A 15708-nucleotide genomic window follows, 5' to 3' on the forward strand; every position below is an offset into this window, starting at 1 on the left:
ACCAAGGTATTTAGGAAGCCTGTTGACTTGACTTGCCGTGACTTGCCGCCTCCATCGACCCTCCCCTTCCATCCCATCCCATCCCCCCCCCAAAAAAAACTCAACATACCCATCATTCTGCTCAACCCAATCCAAGCATTTCATGTACCATGTAAGGCAGTTTACCATACACCCTCTCACATATACACTCGTCCACTGGATGCTGTAGTGAAAGGACGATGGCCGTTTTAACCGAAGCCTCTCTTTACAGCTCAGTCTGACAGGTGATATTATAATTTTGCTAATGTAAGTGACTCAAGGTTACATTGGCAAACCCATTTCCAGTAAGATAACAGTCACACACACCAAGACCAGAAGGGTCATGTTTGGAGTGTGTTTTCAGCTTCTTCCTCCAAGGTCCATGCCTCACCAGAGCATGCTGCCTGCCCTCTGCATGACCTCTTCCTTCTTGTGTAGTTAATGCATGTTTACTCTTTGCATTGCAGTGCTGTTTGTCTTTTTTTAGATGGAACTGTTTGGATCCTTTGAGGTGACCTCTGCTGCCCGAGTTGTGACTTTTGCTCTTAAAGTCCCACTAAAAAAGTCTGTTTCCGTTCCAGAAGTTCCCCTCTGATAAATGTGCGCCAAATTTTGTTTCTGAAGTCTGGAGCAGTAGAGCTGTACTTTTACTGTACAGTCTCTCCATGGTCACACAGTGCTGGTGTGGAGTGCGTACGTGTGTGTGTGTGTGTGTGTGTGTGTGTGAATTTGATGTTTGCTGACCTCAGGCAAAAAACAGTGTCTCCCTCTTCTTCCTCTCATCTTCTGTTGCTTCATTTGTTCCCGCTCTCTCTGTGTCTTCCCGCCCACCCCCCTGAACAGGCTCGCAGGGAGCTGAGGAGACTGAAGGAAGAGGCCAGGCGTAAGCATGCTGTCGCTGTGATTTGGGCCTACTGGCAGGGACTCAAGGTACCTACCAGCCCCACGGCACAGCCATCACCAAGTCTGCCACCTACTCATCACCCCCCTGACCCTCTTCATCCTCCTCAACCATCTGCTATATGCCAGCTTCTACAGGAAGCCAGTCACTCCCTAGTGCTGTGGTCACACTTTATCCACGATAACATTGTTTTAGATCCCAGAGGTTATGCACATTGGAACATGAGTGGTTAGACGTGTTTATTATACATCAACTTCTGTTGCAAATCCCACCATCAAAACAATACAACTTTTGGTTTTATGCATAATATAAAGAGAATTATGCTACACCACCGCAACATATAGTACTTCTACAAAGATTACAAGACCACAAGACTCTTATCCAATTTTTCCTATTTGGAATAATTACATCACATAATCATTTTTTTCCCCTGTTTTCCTCCAATATGGAAATCCCAATCCCCGTTGCAGTGCACTCCTTGCGGGACTTGCAGGACTTACCGTCCTTCAACATTTCCCCCTGTATCACCTGTGAGGCACAGAGAAATGTATTTAACGCAATAACTGTGATCTCATCTTAAAGGGGTAGTCCACCTAAATCAAAATCTTTCTAGCAATGCAGATGGTTTTTATTTGCAGAGGTTTTGAGACTTCTTCCACCACTCCAGTGTAATGGAGGTGAAATTAATATTATTAAAGGCGCTCCAACACATTGAAAAGTTGCATTTGAAACAATAAATCCAGGCCCTGGTTACTCAAAATAATCCACAGCGCTCACATCAACAATTTTCATTAGAATCATTTCTTTAGTAGGAAATAGTTAGTGAAGATGTGACAAGGTAGTTTAAAGGTGTATTGATAACATTCAGCCACTAGATGTCGCACTCTTCCTCCCCCGTTCCATTGCATTTACTTCACAACAAGTCACTGCCGGGAATTTACCGTTAATCTCAGCCATTTATCCGTTTTTTCCACACTTACTGACGACACAGATACCAAATGACACCAGTGTTGTTTTACTATTGACTCCCAAGCCTTGTTAGAAGTGGGAACCAAACGTCCGATATCTTCCACAGAGATAAACAAAACATGAATTTTGTACCTGCCAAAAAAATGTAAATGATTAATTCCCATTTATAATATTTTTTTTCAGGAAAAGCCATGCTTTTATTCGGCACCTTTCTAAAGACTGTGGATATATTATTTAAAATATATATATTTGTCTACATAAAAATGTTATCAATTAGACCTTTAAGGTTAACTCCCTCCCGTAATCCCACAGTTTTAGGTACATTTGAGATAATTATTTAGGGACAGCTGCTATTTTCCTCGCTTTGGTATTTAATACTGACGATTTAAACCAACAGAGCCTGACTGACACGACAGAGTCTCTCTCTCTCTGATCTGTTCTTCTCTAAATGTCTCCCTCTGTCTGCTTCCTCTGCATCTGTGCAACTAACTCGATATAAAGCAGCACCGCTTCGTGTACCCAACAGTATTTGTTTCACTTGTTATTTCTTTGTATTTAGGTGTGTAAAGTGTGTACATGTGTCCTACTTTGTGGTGCTTATCTGTTGCGTGTCTCTCTGGTTTTTACCGGAATAACTGTCGTCCCACTGGTCATTTGTTTCAATGTTAATCTCTTCATTGTGTTAATTGACCACAATGCACCTGTTCACATCTCAATTTGTGCAATTAAGGTCAGCATGAAGGTCATTTGTCATAACCATCATTGACTCTTCAGTAATTACAATCCAGTAATCGCTGTAATTTTAATTAATTCCAGCAGCTTGGAATTGACTTTGTCTGTTCCAGGTGTTCGTTGTTTGTGACTAACCAAACGTCTGTTGTTCTAGTGTGCCGTCTGTGTATACTGTCATCCTCCTATCAGTGTACTCCTTTTCTTTCCTGTGTCACATCAAACTAATGGGTGGCAGGAGGTGACTGACAGTTTGTTTATTCTTTCCCTTATTTCTGTAAAAGGTCCGCAGAGAATACAGAAAATTCTTCAGGGCAAACGCTGGCAAGAAGATCTATGACTTCACCATCCAGAGAATTGTAAGTAGGACTTGAATATTTTGAAAGAGAAAAATCTGTACACACAGGAAGGCAATCCAGGTACTCCAACATTTTAAAACAAATGGCAAACGAGGATGATATTATAATAAAAAAGCCTTTATTATAGTGGCTAAATCATTAAAAAGGCCAACATGTTCGTTTTAAGCCCTGACGAAGACCTACAGAAGCCTAAACATGTTTGCTTTTTCAATGATTTAGCCACTGTAATAAAGGATTTTTAATATATTTCTTTTGTCGTTTGCCAATATTTTTGGAGAGCCAGGATTGCCTTCCTGTCTATCAGGACTTGAATATTTGCTTTTGCTCGAATAAATGCGTAAAAAAGGAAAGCATTGTTCTCATGGTATGAGAAAAAATATATTTTCTTTTGATGTTTTTAATCAAAGATTTGCTGGAATGTAATTAATCTGCATTTATGTCCGTTTTGTCCAGATGCAAAAATACTTCCTGGGCCTGAAGAAGACCATGCCCTCCATGTCACCCATAGACAAGAGCTGGCCCGCCAGGCCTTACCGCTTTCTGGAGGGAGTCCACACAGAGCTGCGGAGAATCTTCCATCTCTGGAGGGTCAGTCACAAATGACCAGAGTCCATCTCTCTTCTTTCTGTCCACTTCAACCATATTTAATTCTTCTCTCATTTCATGATTTATACTGTGAATATTGTCTAATGCACACCTGGTAGACAGGTAGTAGAATGATGTGAGCATTATGGTCATCGACTTTAGTCAAGCATTCACATCGTGATATATAAAACCAAATCGGAGCCACAGGCTGCAACAACCAATCAAAAAAAGGTTAAATCAGTACAGAGAATGAGACAAGAACATACTGGAAACCTGAAAATAGAAACCACTGGATAGGCAATAGAGTACATTTACTTTATTTACTGTACTTGAGTACAATTTTGACATGCTAGTACTTTGCCTGAGTATTTCCGTTTTCTGCTACTTTCTACTTCTACTCCATTGCATCTCAGAAGGAAATATTGTACTTTTTACTCCACTAAATGTATTTGACAGTTATAGTTACTTGTTACTTATTACATATAAAAATATATGATGCAGTACTATACTACTAATCTACCAAGTAGTACACAGAGTATTTAAAAGTGGCTCCACATTGATGAACTACAACATTAAAATAATCATATATGTACACATATTTGTTAGTGATAAAAACAGTACCGGTAATCTAAAAGAAGAATAAACCCCTCTAAGGGAAACAAAATGTAATATATAATATTCTATAAATAACATAACACTTGAAAGGAGCCATTCTCCAAAATGAGTACCTTTTACTTCTGATACTTTTAATACATTTTGCTGATAATACTTCTGTTACTTGAGTAACATTTTGAATTCAGGACTTGTAATGGAGTATTTTTAGATCATGGCATTTCTACTTTTACTTAAGTAAAGGATCTGAGGACTTCTTTCACTATAGGGCAATACAAAATATTAACATTTAATACAACAGCCCTTGTTTGAACTGCTGCTGTTATGTGTGTTCAGTGCAAGAAATACAGGAGCCAGTTCACAGAGGAGAAGAAGGCGGTTTATGAGGAGAAGCTCGAGGCCAGTGAGATCTTCAAGGATAAGAAGGCTCTCTACCCGAGCAGGTACCTGACATTCACTGTGCTCTTTGTTTCATGGTATATGAAGGTAATATCTAGATGAATAAGTAGATTAGTGAATCTCTTAATTTCAGTGATGTGAATGTCTTTGTCTCAGCGTGAGCCAGCCCTTCATAGGAGACTACCTGGAGATCAGCAAGAACCCCAAATATCTGAAACTCAGCACTGCCATGGATGAGAAGGTTCTGCTGGCTGATGTGGTCAACAAGATTAACAGGGCCAATGGCAAGGTAAGAAAAGATCACTCACACTACAATATGTTCAGCTCCTACACAAGCTAAATGGAGCATTGAGTCCAAAATCTAAGCTGTGATTACATCGTGACCCTGCCGTTTAGAGTTTAGCTCCACTTTTCAACACAGGCCTCGCGGAGCACAACGCTATTAAGTTGTTTTGATGGGTATTTCACCCCGCTGTGCAGCAATCTGATGTTTTCTGACATCTTAACAACCGGCATTATTTTTGTTCCAGCAGATAGCAGACACGTCGGGACACGTGTATTGTGTTTTACTCTTAACGCTGTCCCAGTTTCAAGACCAGAGAAAAAAAATGCACCTAAAAAGGACATTTTGGTCAAATGCTTTCACAATATTTAGGATGACAGACAGTTTTCTGCTTCTGTTTGCAGGGTACGGCTCGAATCTTCCTGCTGACTAAGAAGAGCGTCGTCCTGGCTGACCAGAAGACCGGCCAGGTGAAGGCCAGCGTTCCCCTGCCGGACCTCACCAGCGTGTCGGTCAGCACACAGAGCGACGGTTTCTTTGCTCTCAAACTCAAAGAGGTGAGGGAGACCTGTTTTAGCACTGGTATGATTCAGTATCGATCTTCTCATCTAGCTCTCAGCAAGTAAGAGGTTTTCCAAAAATGTCGAACTACCCCTTTAAGGCCCGTTGAGACATTTAAGTCATTAAACGGCAGTCAATTGTGCATTTGTGTTGTTAGGTTTATTGAAATATCCATGGACACTAAACTGAGAAGTTGCACTAGACAGCATTTTTTGTACTCAGTGGAAGTGAGCTTGCAGTAATGTGCCTAACTTCCACTTGCTGAAGTTAATTTCCTGTTTGCCTAAATGAAATGATGCTGTTTGTTTAAATGCTGTTGGGAGATCTCGGGCTACAGGAAGTTCTGTTTTTTGTTTTATCGAATATCAATGAGAAACACAACTAATACACATTTTACAAGTGTTATGTTTTTCATGTTAACCCAACTTCAGGCACCTGGCTGACACAGAACACAGGCATACAGCTCATACCTGCACATGCATACTAGGGCTGTCAATCGATTAAAATATTTAGTTGCGATTAATCGCATGATTGTCCATAGTTAATCGCACATTTTTTTATCTCTTCAAAATGTACCTTAAAGGGAGATTTGTCAGGTATTTAATACTCTTATCAACATGGGAGTGAACAAATATGCTCGCTTTAAGCAAATGTATGTACAGTATATATTTATTATTGGAAAAATATGCTCAAATCATAACATACTGCAGCCCAGCAGGCAACAACAGCAGTCAGTGTGCTGACTTGACTATGACTTGCTCCAAACTACATGTGATTATCATAAAGTGGGCATGTCTGTAAAGGGGAGACTCGTGGGTACCCATAGAACCCATTTACATTCACATATCTTGAAGGTCAGAGGTCAAGGGACCCCTTTGAAAATGGCCATGCCACTTTTTTCTCACAAAAATATAGCGCAAGTTTGGAGCGTTATTTAGCCTCCTTTGTGACAAGCTAGGCATGGTTGGTACCACTGGATTCCTTTCATATGATACCAGTATCTTCACTCTAGCTTTAAAACTGAGCCCGCTACAACCTAAATATCACAAGTTAACTATACCACAGTTTTAATGCAACTGTCATCGTGTCATTTTGCTTCAGGGGTCGGCCTCAGCGGTCAAAGGAGACTTCTTACTCAGCAGCGAACACCTGATCGAGATCATCACCAAACTCCACCGCACCGGGGCCACGGCCACAGACAGCGAGCAGCTCAACATCGACATCTCAGACGAGTAAGATTGCACGCACAAGCTAAATCCTGTTATTCAGGTCAAAGGATGCGATTCCACCCGGATGATGTTTAATGACGTGGCATAATGTTTCTGTGTGGCAGGTTCCTGGTGCAGTTCAAGCACGACAAAGTATGCGTGAAATTCATCCAGGGAGCCCCCAAGAACGGAAACAGCGTGTCCTGCAAGCGCAAGAACAACCGCCTGCTGGAGGTGTCGGTGCCCACAACAGCATAAAGCAGCTCCCTCGCCAGATCTGGGGACGATTTAAAACACCGAAACCACCAACCCCACTCCAACACCGGATCTCTGGACTCAAGAACCATCACCCCAGTGCCCACCCTGAGCCGAGAAATGACAGTGCAGTTATTTGGCTTGTGTTTTTGTTTTCTCTTTTTATCAGATTTACTTTGGCACCACTATAGCTGTAACCATGTGCAACTTTTTTTGGCAAAGAAAACCCTCATCTGGGTTGCATGCCACAGAAGTTTGGTAAAATGTTTCACTGGTGTTTTGTAAAACTGGTGTAAAGAGTTGAAAAAGAAAAAAATCTTGGTGGAGCACAAGAGATTTCTGTAAACCAGTGGCGATGTTGATAATGATTGTTCTGCCTGTATGTTGAATTAGTCTTCAGAGAATTTATGAGAACTTTGTGACGAGCTCCAGCCTCAACTGGCCTTGACTCATCCATTTATAATCGCCTCTGGCTTTAAGCAGACGGCTTACAATTTTGAGATGAACTGGGAACTTTTGGGCTCGGCCCGTCGGATTTAGTTTCTCTGAAGAACTTAAAATACTGCACTTGTTTTCACCTCGGTGTAACCAAAAGAGGGATGAGCTGAAAATGAATTTGATTGTATGTTTTATTTTCTATATATATATATTTTCTCTGAAACAAAGAAAACAGTGGGCAGTTGAGAAGTCAAATGTAATTTGCTAGATAATTGTAAAACCACTTTTTGTATCCTCCTGTATGTGCCATTGAACAGGTCCCACGACTTGTCACGTGTACGGTGTACAAATACAAACATAGAAAAAAAACATGTAGGTTATTGATGGACCCTGTTCTTCATGACATCCTTGCCAAAAAAATGTTAGAATAGAGGGATCTTATCAACCTGTGGTGGCGATTTTCTTGTACGTTTTGACAGCACTACACATGTGATCAACTTCCATCATTTCCCGAGCTTTATATCTACAAAGAGTCATTGTAAACTGAATGCATATCCTTAGGATGTCCTGTATGAATCAAAGAAGACCCTCTCGCTTCATGAGGGATTAAAGATATTGACAAAGGCAATACAGACATCCGAGTGGAAAGAAAATTACCTTCCGTAACGTCTTCACCAGGTTCAAAGCGAAACCCCTGCTATTGATCTTTTCTGTTGTGTGCAATAAATAAAATGCTTTGTCTTGATTATTCTCCAACAAAACCGTAGTGAGAACCCATATAGCAGTCGCCCTCACTGTACCATACGCTGTACATAGGCTCTGTAGGCTGGAGCCCTGGCATGGACAAAGGGTTTCCTTAGTATCCTAATTCTAATTGCTGTGTTTGTGAAATAGCCGTTCTTGCCACTGCAGCTTTGAGTTATCGTAGTGCTTGACCCCCCTCTGACGTAATGTGTATTTTTCAAGGGGAAAGACCAAATATTAAGCGCACGACCATAGATTCTTGATGTATCTGACGACGAGTTACACCTTCTAGTACACTCACGTACACATTTGGTGCACGTATATTTACACGCAAGCCAAATGTGATTGTCAAAGAAGAAGATTAGAGTGCTATATCTTCAGGTATACTGACTATAATCTTTCTTTTTTTTTTGGATGTACTGGTTGTGGGTTTTGTACTGTTGGTTTCTAAGTCAACCAGATTCTTCTTCTCTGGTGACTGTGAGGGAGTAACCCAGCCAAACTTGGTCTTAGTCATGTTCAGGGTACCTGGGTTTGAAAGTTTTTTTGTATTTTTTAATGTCACACACGACACAGGGACGTGAGAAATCAGTTGTTGCTGTCCCTCGCTGCGGGAACGATCGAGCTGAATGCCGTTTTTTGATGTATTCTCTTCCTTTGGCGCTGCACAGTTTGAATGCAGTTCTGCTAAAGTGGCATCTTCCTCCCCCTCTCTTGCTCTTCTGTTTCGTATTTGAACAATGGTTAGAGCTGCAAAATGATGTCTGCATTCTTGTGTGCCTAAATGTGCTGAGAGACACAACATGGAAATGTTTCAATAGAGCTCAGTGTAACATTTACAAGTAAAAGTTTTTTTTTAAATTAAATAAAAATCTGTAATAAATAAATGTTATTCTGGGACTCTTTTTTTTCATTGCTATTGTGCTGACGTTCATTTATTCCAGCAGTGCTACTTTGTCATCATCCACACCTACCCATGAATCAATACTGAATGAAGGATGCATGATGTTTCAGAGGCTTTTTAACAGATGTAGCCCTCAGTATGCAGGCAGAAATCAGCCATCAGATTATTGAATCTTACATTCCTGTGAGGGACTTGGTTGCTCTTTATCAGCAGTATCAACAGGGGGGTTGGCCAGGACTGAAAAGTCTTCTGGGGGTTCCTAGCATCGAGGCTGGACGGCCAGGCCTTGTAGTCAAGCATCTGGCCAGATGTTTTCCATCACATCTGGGGAGAGCTGTCCTAGGGTTAAATTCCGCGGCTTGGGGAGAGCTGCCGGCAACAGGTCTCCAGGGAGCAGCCCTCAGATTGAGCACAGAGTGGTATAAATAGCATACCATTTTGGGCTGCCCGGTACCCGGTTCCCACCACTCTGCAGGCTGGGAAAGGAAGGAGGAGTCCCAGCCTCCCAGTGGATACTCAACCCTCAGTGGGAGCTGGAATTGTACAACGAACAATCACATATCCTGTAAAAACTGTTCAAACTGTGATGCAGATCTGCATCAAAGCAGCACAATGGGGCAATAGGTCCTTGTTGTTGTACCAGACGATCCACAGAAAAATAAGGAGCTGTGTCATTTAATGACTTTTTAATATCTTGTACCAAATCACAACAAATATTTATCAAATTTCCTTTATTTATCTTATTTGATGTAGACTGGGAGGACCACTTGAAACATGCAGTTGAGTTATATTAGTGAAAGATCCTAATGATATTAACATATTCCACTGAAAGGTCAACAAACAGTACCATCTGACAGAGTGGGGGCATATGGGAGGTAGAACCATGCTGCTTTTGAGATTGGGTAGTCTTTGGTGACATCCCATGGATTTTAGATGACATTACAATAAAAAGACAGAGAGGGCACTGGAGGAGGATTCACAACAGAGAAGTTGTCCTAAGTGGAGGCTTTTTACTGATATATAAAACCTTAATAAATGAACAACCAAACATTAGAAAAACATTACTTGCAACTTTTTTGTTTATATACATATAACAGTCCTATGTAAACTTCAGAGGTGTTTTTCTTTTTCAAGTTTTTCTGTTTGCAATTCCCCTGGATGAAAAGAATCTGACTTAACTACATTTACTCTGATAAATAGATAAATAAATAAACAGATAAATAGATAAATAAGTAAATAAATAAATGAATAAATAAATAATTGAATAAATAAATAAATACATGCTCTAATAATGCATAAAGGAATACTGAGTTAACCTTAAAGGTCTGCAGTAAGAACAAGTTAAGCGGAGTCTTTCTGTGATGCTTGTTTTAAATTAATGTGTTGCAAAGCAAATATTGTTTTCTATTCCCTTAAGCATAGTTCACTGTATATTACATGCTAAACAAAATGTAAGACTATGAATTAAGCATCTATAAACAGTAAATAAGTTGATATGCTGTGTCATTTTTTAATGATACATTATCATTTGGCTTTTATATTGCTAGACAAAACTTTGAACAAATGTTTTCCTGGATAAAGTGTAGCTCAATCGTTATTTCATTATGTATCAATATTTAATTTAATTGTTTGAGAACTGTTCAAACTTTTATTTAATTTATTTTTATGTATGTGATTTTATTTCAATAATCAGTTCCACTAACCTAAAAGAGTGTCAAAGAAACGGTAGGTATAGTGGACACAGGAGAGAGGAAACTGTGTTGACATAGTCAAGGTTGGGGCTCTAAACAAAACTAAACAAAACACTGAAAATGATAAGATGGGAAACACCAGGCAGGATTGTGTGAGGGATGTCAGGAAGAGGAGTCAGTAGAGCACGTAGATTTGAGTCGTAGAGAATATGAGACACACAGAGAGATGATGAGAGACAATCTGAGGGAATTAGAGGTGCAGGAATTCACATTAAAAGGATTACTGAGCATGAGAGAGCACAGGGCAGGGTGCTTTTAGCTTTCTTAGTAGTAGGTCGTGAGCCTGGTAGATAGCTCTGGGCGTTTGCCCTTTTCTAGCCATAAGCAGTCATCAATGAAGGGAGGAGAGGAGATGGAGGAGGAGCACTCTCGGTAGAAAGGCAGCAGGTCCCATACCCGGCCAGTTGAGTCGTTTTTTTTTTCTCTTCTTCTTTTTCTTATATCAAAAAAATAATTAATAAAATGATATATGAGTAAAACAAAACAAATAAAAACAGATAAAAAAATATATAAATAAAATAAAATAAATAATAGGTAAATAAATGAATAAATAAATATTTAAAAATTAAAAATTAATAAATAGGTAGATAGATGAGTAAAAGAGCTTGTAACTGTTATCTGGTGTTTTTGTAAATCCCTTTTTAATGTGAACTATTTATTGATGAATTAATATTTAATTTAAAATTATTTTTATAATTATTTTTTATTGCCCATTAAAATGTCAAATAATGAATTACTTTGTAATTTAGTCCATTTATTCAAAGATGAATTCATTAATTTGTTAACAAATGTATTAATGCCTATTTTTATTGTACAATTCGTTATTAATCAATTAAATGCTTTATTACTATTTCTGTGACTCTTGTGGTCCTCCATACATGTATAGCTGTATACGTGTTTCTACTGTATTTCTCCTCAAAATTACTTTAAAGGTCCCATATTATAAAAAAGTGAGATTTTCACGTTTTTTTTATTATTATAAAGCAGGCTTAAGTCCTATATAAATACTGTGAAAGTATCGAAACACTCAATCCACAGGGAAATACACACAGCCCGTATTCAGAAACTCTGCATTTGAAACAAGCTGTCAGGATTTCTGCCCATTCGTGATGTCACGAATATACAATATTTAGACCCTTGACACAATTTTAAACGTAAACATTCTAAATGTGTCCCAGTTAATTCCTGGTTGCAGTGGATGTGAATGTCATCAACTGACAGGAAGTACATGGACCCAAGCTGTTGCCTAGCAACGCAATTATGTTGCAATTTCGTCAAAATGCGCTAAAACGGAGCGTTTCAGACAGAGGGTAAATACAGGTATATTCAGGCTGACAGTATGAGGAAAATAAATGTTTTTTAGAACATTACAGCATGTTAACATGTTCTAGTAGAAACATAAAATACAAGTATGAACCTGAAAATGAGCACGATATGGAACCTTTAATAAAAAAGAAGAATTGTGGACCTCAGCTCTGTCTGGTGTGCTCTCTATCCTACATCTGCTGCCAAAGCATCATCGTTTAGACTCAAAACCATTTTCCAAATAAATGCCTCAGTTTCCTCTCATGTGTTCTGACCAGGCAGATGGACAACAGGATGAGTTTGAGGAACTGTTCTGAGGGGATTTCACATCCTGTCCAGAATCTACTCGGCTGCAGTGGACTGTGGTGCTGCTGGCAATCAAGATTGCCAATTTTTTTCTCAGACATTTCAACAGAAAGGATATATTTAATTTCTTATTGAAGTAATTTTAAAGAGTCTTTAATATATGGTAATGTTTGCATCATCAAATGTTCAAAGACTGGTCTTGTGACTGTGGAGTTTTAGCACTTGTTGCTCCTGAATATAAACAGGCCTGACATGGCGGCTGGCACTGGGACCTGTAGTATTGTGTAGTTATGTACTCAAGCACAGACACTAGGGGCCAGTCAAATTCAGCTTGTGGAGCCAACAATGACTTCCCTTTGGAAGCACTGATTTTCAGAGGTGGTCTGACATTTCAGGCCCAGAGGTCCTTTGACAGTTGATCAGGAAGCTAGGACTGAATGATTTTGAAGAAAAATATCTAATGGCAATTATTTTCATCGCGATATTATATTAGAGAGAATTTTTCATTATTATTCTCATTTTCATTGAAAAACATCAAAATAATTGCGGTGTCATTTTTGCCAAACAAAGATGTTTTCTTAAGTCTGTAGACTATGATGTGTAGTCCAGGACATCTCTGCAGCACCACAATATTTAATTGAAATTGACACACATTTTGCTTTTAACAAATATTGCACCTCCTGCAATTTGAAAATTGGAGTAGGCCAAATAGGTAATAAAATTAAGATCTTGCTTTTGTCAGTTTTATATAGGTGTATTTGATGTGATATCTTCTCAAAGAGTCAATGGATAAACAATGCATATTAATCATCAGGCTTACCAGAGGAGGCTTGAAGTTTGCATGTTTGACCTGCTTCAACTCGAGAAGCAATGGACCACTGCTTAATAAAGACCACTTGCTGGCCTCTCCCACAATACAACAGTGTAAACTGGGGCTGCAATAACGATTATTTTCATTGTTGATTAATCTGTTGATTATTTTCTCAATTAGTCGATTCGATTTTTGGTCTATAAAATGGTGAAATATGTCGATCAGTGTTTCCCAAAGCCCAAGATGACATCCTCAAATGTCTTGTTTTTTTCCACAACTCAAAGATATTCAGACTACTGTCATGAAGGAGTAAAGAAACCAGAAAATATTCACATTTAAGAAGCTGGAATCAGAGAATTTAGACTTGTTTTTCTTGAACAAAGTGTTGGCGATTAATTTAATAGTTGACAACTAATTGATTAATCGATTAATCCTTGCCACTTTAGTGTAAAGGCACAGCTAGAACTATGTTAATCGTGACCGCAGTTTGCACTGTAGGGTCACCAAGGAGACCCAAATAACGTTAAACCGATGAAGCTGCCATTTTTATGCCCCTGGCTGACTACCAGGGGTTTTTCCAAGTCCTGGATTTACTGCCGTCAAGAGTCAATACGATCAAAGTTCAGTGTGAACTAATGAATCTCTAAATTCAACATCCAGCCCTCCCTCCCTCCCACCTTTCTCCTTCTCCCAACCTTCCTTTCTTTTGTTCCTGCCATTAATTTAATGTTGCATATTATTAGAGATGAAATCTTCATGAGTGACGTCCTTTCTACATAAAATATAGGACCATGAGATATTGCCATATTGTGTTTTTACTGTTGTGATTTAATAAGCGTATCGTCTGCCTCTGGGAAATACGTCTCCAGGGAGATCAGAAGCTTTTCTCTGACTGCTCTGATAACCATCTATTCTGATGCTGTTTGTAGTCGGAGCTCGATTTGTTTTCCAGCACTTTGGTTGGCAATGACAGCGAACGCCAGCTCCACAATAGCAAGAATGTCACTCATTTTCAGAAATTGAGGAAAGATCAATTACTTTCTCACCAACTCACGCTGTGAAAATAGCCTTTTTTTTTGCAAGTCAGATACGTTACAGACACTTCCCTTATGTGCTGGAGGTTAGTTAACCGTATTGACTGTATTGAACTGTCACAGCGCCAAGGCTGATTTCATTATTGAGTGAGGGAGTTTAGGATGTAGATGTCAACACATTGGCCACCAGGCTGCTGATTTACTTTGACATAAATCTATGCTGTGATTTAAATGAAACCACCCATCAAGAGCGGAAACGGACTCTGTCTTTTGGGGGGAAAATCATTTTGTGTAGCTTCCATGTGGGATTAATAAGGTGAAGGAGGTCATTTTTTGTTTTCTTCTCACCTTCTTTTTTTGCCTTGAATCATGTCGTTTTATAACCAAGTTAACGTGGCAATCCGTAAGATTTCAGTCCTGGTTGATTTGGCGACACCCTGTTTACTGGTGGTAACAGCACATGTGGTTTAATACTACAGGTCCCGGAATACTGGGACCAGCAAAACAAACTATTGTTTTTTTAATAAAGAAGTCAGGAAATAATTGGCCTTTTTCCATCATTCTGTGAGCAACTGTGATCTAATATTTGTCTACATAAAAATCTTTGATATTATTACTTTATTGTTGAAATACTATAGATAAACATCTTGCAGGTCATTTCTCCAAATGGTTGATTAGTTTTAGTTGATTATTTTTGTCTTATGTTTCTAAGAACAATAATAATTTTGATTTATCAGAGTTTTTCTGGAAGCATAATTTTTCAATTGCACTCTCTATATTATGAATCTGCACTGTGGTGACTGATGCTGACACAAAGACATAGAGAGAATAAGAATACATAAATGAGGAGGTACCCATAAAGGCAGACAGACAGGGAGGGACACCCAGAGACGGGGACAGACACCCAGAGTATTCCATTACTGCCCCTGGCAGTGTGTCAGGCAGTCTGGAGGGAGGGGACGGGGGCTGGAAGAGGTCTGATTAATGAGGGTTACTGGGTGGTGGAGAGTTTGTGTCCCCACTCACCCTCGTGTCACCAGCACACTCAATGGCTTCATCAATTTGTAGCCATTATCACGTCAATAGGAGAGAATGGAGGAGGAGGAGAGTAAAGGATTGAGAGGAAAAAAGAGGCTTCTGCTGCGCCATCTGTGGATAGCTGAGCAAGGGTGAAGCAAGAAGTCATCACTTTATAAATCCCCTATATATAACGACATGTAGAAAATGTGAAAATATAACCGGGAGTTAAGTTAGGTATATTACTGATTAATAAACAAATATGTTACAGTACTGATTGTTCTGTGTGCCAACTCAAATTATGTTGCACACATTATACATAGGTGCTTGCCAAAAGAAAAAATAGTTTGGTAATATTTTCTTTGACGCCCATCTAACCAGAGAGCGAGAAATCTGTGTGTCTGTCTTTCCGTATATCCTTTGCATACCTCTAGAATCGTTCATCCGAACTACTTCACACTTGGCGGTTGTATTGCCGGGGACCCAAGGGAGTGCAGTGTCGAATATGGTGTGATTTGG

General features: G+C 39.4%; 1 protein-coding gene across 6 annotated transcripts in view; it reads left to right on the forward strand.

The window, feature by feature from the left end:
- Positions 1-8961, forward strand: part of myo1b (myosin IB) — a 72553-nt gene extending 63592 nt beyond the window's left edge. For 3 of the 6 annotated variants that reach the window (XM_074657489.1, XM_074657492.1, XM_074657491.1), the window contains 9 exons: positions 1-6; positions 862-948; positions 2902-2976; positions 3430-3564; positions 4510-4616; positions 4729-4861; positions 5260-5412; positions 6518-6648; positions 6750-8961. The exon at positions 1-6 is cut by the window's left edge and continues 81 nt beyond it. In XM_074657489.1, the coding sequence (XP_074513590.1) occupies positions 1-6; positions 862-948; positions 2902-2976; positions 3430-3564; positions 4510-4616; positions 4729-4861; positions 5260-5412; positions 6518-6648; positions 6750-6882 (960 nt within the window). In that variant the 3' untranslated portion in view covers positions 6883-8961. The remainder of the gene's footprint in view (positions 7-861; positions 949-2901; positions 2977-3429; positions 3565-4509; positions 4617-4728; positions 4862-5259; positions 5413-6517; positions 6649-6749) is intronic. The other 3 variants (XM_074657493.1, XM_074657494.1, XM_074657495.1) reach the window with 2 other exon arrangements.
- Positions 8962-15708: the final 6747 nt, after the last annotated feature.

The sequence above is a fragment of the Sebastes fasciatus genome, chromosome 14 (genome assembly GCF_043250625.1).
Source record: "Sebastes fasciatus isolate fSebFas1 chromosome 14, fSebFas1.pri, whole genome shotgun sequence".
Classification (NCBI taxonomy): Eukaryota; Metazoa; Chordata; class Actinopteri; order Perciformes; family Sebastidae; genus Sebastes; species Sebastes fasciatus.